Source organism: Telmatherina bonti (genome assembly GCF_933228915.1).
Source record: "Telmatherina bonti genome assembly, chromosome: 23".
Classification (NCBI taxonomy): Eukaryota; Metazoa; Chordata; class Actinopteri; order Atheriniformes; family Telmatherinidae; genus Telmatherina; species Telmatherina bonti.
The window spans coordinates 1,586,201-1,589,215 of record NC_136632.1 but is presented as its reverse complement, the minus strand read 5'-3'; the positions used below and the strand labels follow the sequence as shown (position 1 = coordinate 1,589,215).

Genomic DNA, 3,015 nt, shown 5'->3' with positions numbered 1-3,015 from the left:
ACCAGAAAGTTCAGCTGAATCAGACTTGGAAGAAACCGACTGCTCCATGTTTCTGAGAGTGAACTGCTCCTTCTGCATGAGGAGGAGTAGGCCTTCATGTCTGCACTGCGGCATCCGCACACTTAGCGGATGTTTTACTCATCCGAGCTGAGTCCGGCTCTGTAAAGCAGCAGGACGACGGAGGGGGTCCGGTCCCAACAGCTCCGGTCTTTCTGGGTTTCTCAAGTTGTACCGTTTCTGTTTGTTGGAACACGTGGAGCTGAGAGGCCACAATGCCAAAGATCGTGTGTCTTTATGAAGATGACTCACTAGTTTTAAAGTAATAAATAAATCCCCCAACTAGCATAAACATATGCAAGACCTGATTCAAAGCAGAAAACCTGGCTTGACTGTGAAATGTTCTGTGTCGTTTTAAACAGAAAATATTAATTAAATCATACACAAATTGCAGCATACACTCACACAACACAACTGAGTTCCTTCTACTTGGACTTGCTGGTCTGGTTCGTTGTGATATGAGGCAGCAAACAAGTGTTAGGTCCTCAGGACTCCCTGCCTTGCATGTTTTATGACTAACTGATTTACACAGTCTGCAAAGAACTTCATGAGGAAGTTCAACTCGGGTGTTTTGGAGGAGGAACATGCAGACAGGAGTTCCTGGACCGGGAAACATAGCACGAACCAGAACTGTGACACACAGCAGTACTTGGAGTGTTCTCACGGGTCCTGATATCTGCGGTTTGAAAGGCTCTTCAATGTGCAGAAAATGTAGTCAGCTCAGCTTTAAAGTGTTGCGTGGCGCTTAAGAACCAGGCATTACCTCTGTATAAATAGACCAGCTTTGGGCGTGCGGGGCGTGACGTCACGCGAACCCCCTCTGAGCTGCGCTTGGAGCAGAAGAAGAAGCAGCAGCAGCAGAAGAAGAAGAAGAAGAGCAGCCCGGGCCAACTTTCAGCGTTTCGACCCAAAAACAACCTGGTTCGGTTTAAAATGGCCCAGATAACCAGCGACGGGTCCGAACAGGACTCCCAGTCACCGTCGGCACCAAACGGAGCCGGAGGAACTGCAGGAGCCGGTGCGGACGGCCAGGCCGTGCGGGAACCAGGCGAGCAGAGCGGTGCTGGTTCTGCCGCGGAGCTCGGCTCCTGTCCGGCCTCCCGTCCCGAACCCGACCCGCAAACCGCTTCACCGGAAAGCCAGGACGGCGAGGCCGGGCGGGAGCTCGGGGAACCGGGCAGAAGTCCTGTCCAGGGGAGTTTGGCGAGCAGCACGGACTCCGCGCAGGAGGGCTCCAGGGTGGAACAAAGAGAGGCGGAAAGCGTGTCCGGCTCGCCGCCCGCAGAGTGCGCGAAGACCGCGGAGAGAGGCACCAAGCGGCGGGGCAGCGTGGAGCTCAGCGTGCCGGACGGAGAGCCACTCAGCCGGATGGACTCCGAGGACAGGTGTGTGGAAGAGGGCCTCTCTGGTCCTCCATCAGCCCAGATGTGGAGCTGGTGGTTCACATCCCGGTCCCGGTTCACTCCGGTTAAAAAGAAATTATGCTTCCGCTGGGAAAAGCAGTCCCCAAGTTCAGCCTGTCAGATCAGAGGGAAACATGTCTGATGTCGTCAGATGGAAAGATAGTTTACTGCTAATCAGACCAACAGATCATGAAGACAGGAATGTGTCTGAAATGTTCAGAAAATGAGTTTGTCTCCAAAAACCAATCTAAATGAGTGGAGAGATTAAACTTGTGACATTTATTCCTGGGATTAGTAATATTTATATGACAGCATTACGTTATTTCCAGTCAGATTATCAATGAAGCAGCAGTTTACTTCCTGTTTCAGGAAGAGGAAACGCGTCACATGACGTACATGACGTCATCAGTAATGGTTAATCTGCACGCGATGGTTGGAGGGAAAAGTTTAAATCAGGCGAACTGCAAGGAAGCTGATACTGATCCGCTCCGGACCAGGTCCAGGATTATTAACCGTCCCCCTTATTGTCCTCCTTACCTTCCCCCCCTACCACCTCTCCCCCCCCCCCCCCCCCCCCCCCCCCCAATTGCCCCCCTTACCGTCCCCCTTGCCATCCCCAACAGTCATCCTGTTATCACGTTAATCACCCTGTGGCTTTTTTTTACGCGCGTCTCATCTATCAACTATCATTTTAGATGATTTTACAATACTACATCATTTATATCAAACATCCCATAATAAGTGTGTGTGAACAGTGAGTGCAGTGTGTGTGTGTGAGTGCAGTGTGTGTGTATGTGCAGTGTGTGGGGTGGAACGGAGACCAGAGTGGCGTTTGTCGCAGATCCACATCGGTGACTTTGTGCCGGCAGTCCTTGGTTGCTTCTGGTCTGGACCATGTCTAAATTGTTTCTGGACACTGCTCTGCTACCTTTCTCCATGTTTCTGATTGGTTGGAGGCTGCAAGCTCCGCCCCTTTTAAGTGAGTGAGCATGCTGTGATCTTGATGGGAAGCGCTGGTTGAGTTACCTGATGGTGGTCTGCCCAGGTAATGGAGAGGAATCCCGCGTGGTCCAGACCAGGTGCAGGTTAGATGCGGAGGAAGACCACATTTCCCTGCAGAACGTTCCAGAAGTAAACTCGTACCTGGAACATTCGCGTTTTTTCTTCTTTGTTGGTTTTATTCCTGTCCAATAGTTTAACAGGAGAGCCTGGAAAACTGAAAAGCTCTTTCTTCAGACCGTCCCCAAAGCCGCCACATTCACAGAGGTCAAAGGGGCGGGGCGGCTCCATGGACATGTCACCGTCCAATCACAGAGTCCGGGCCAGGTGCAGCGACTGGATGGTGTTTTTTTCCGTCCAAGCCATAGGAGACCATTTTTATTTTTGTTGGTGAAGAAATGCTCCTTTAACATCTTCTGTGTGTGTGTGTGTGTGTGTGTGTGTGTGTGTGTGTGTGTGTGTGTGTGTGTTTTCCAGCATCAGCTCCACCTTGATGGACATGGACAGCTTGGCGTCCAGTGGTCGCTCCACCCCTGCCATGCTCAACCATGTGTCA

The 3,015-nt window shown here is 51.5% G+C and overlaps 1 protein-coding gene across 2 annotated transcripts in view; it reads left to right on the top strand.

Annotated features, from left to right (window-relative positions):
- The first annotated feature begins 928 nt into the window (after nt 1-928).
- Nucleotides 929-3,015, top strand: part of LOC306773515 (zinc finger protein AEBP2-like) — a 14,395-nt gene continuing 12,308 nt past the window's right edge. For both annotated transcript variants that reach the window (XM_079263357.1, XM_079263356.1), the window contains exons 1-2: nt 929-1,442; nt 2,937-3,015. The exon at nt 2,937-3,015 is cut by the window's right edge and continues 141 nt beyond it. In XM_079263357.1, coding sequence (XP_079119483.1) covers nt 991-1,442; nt 2,937-3,015 — 531 coding nt within the window. In that variant the 5' untranslated portion in view covers nt 929-990. The remainder of the gene's footprint in view (nt 1,443-2,936) is intronic.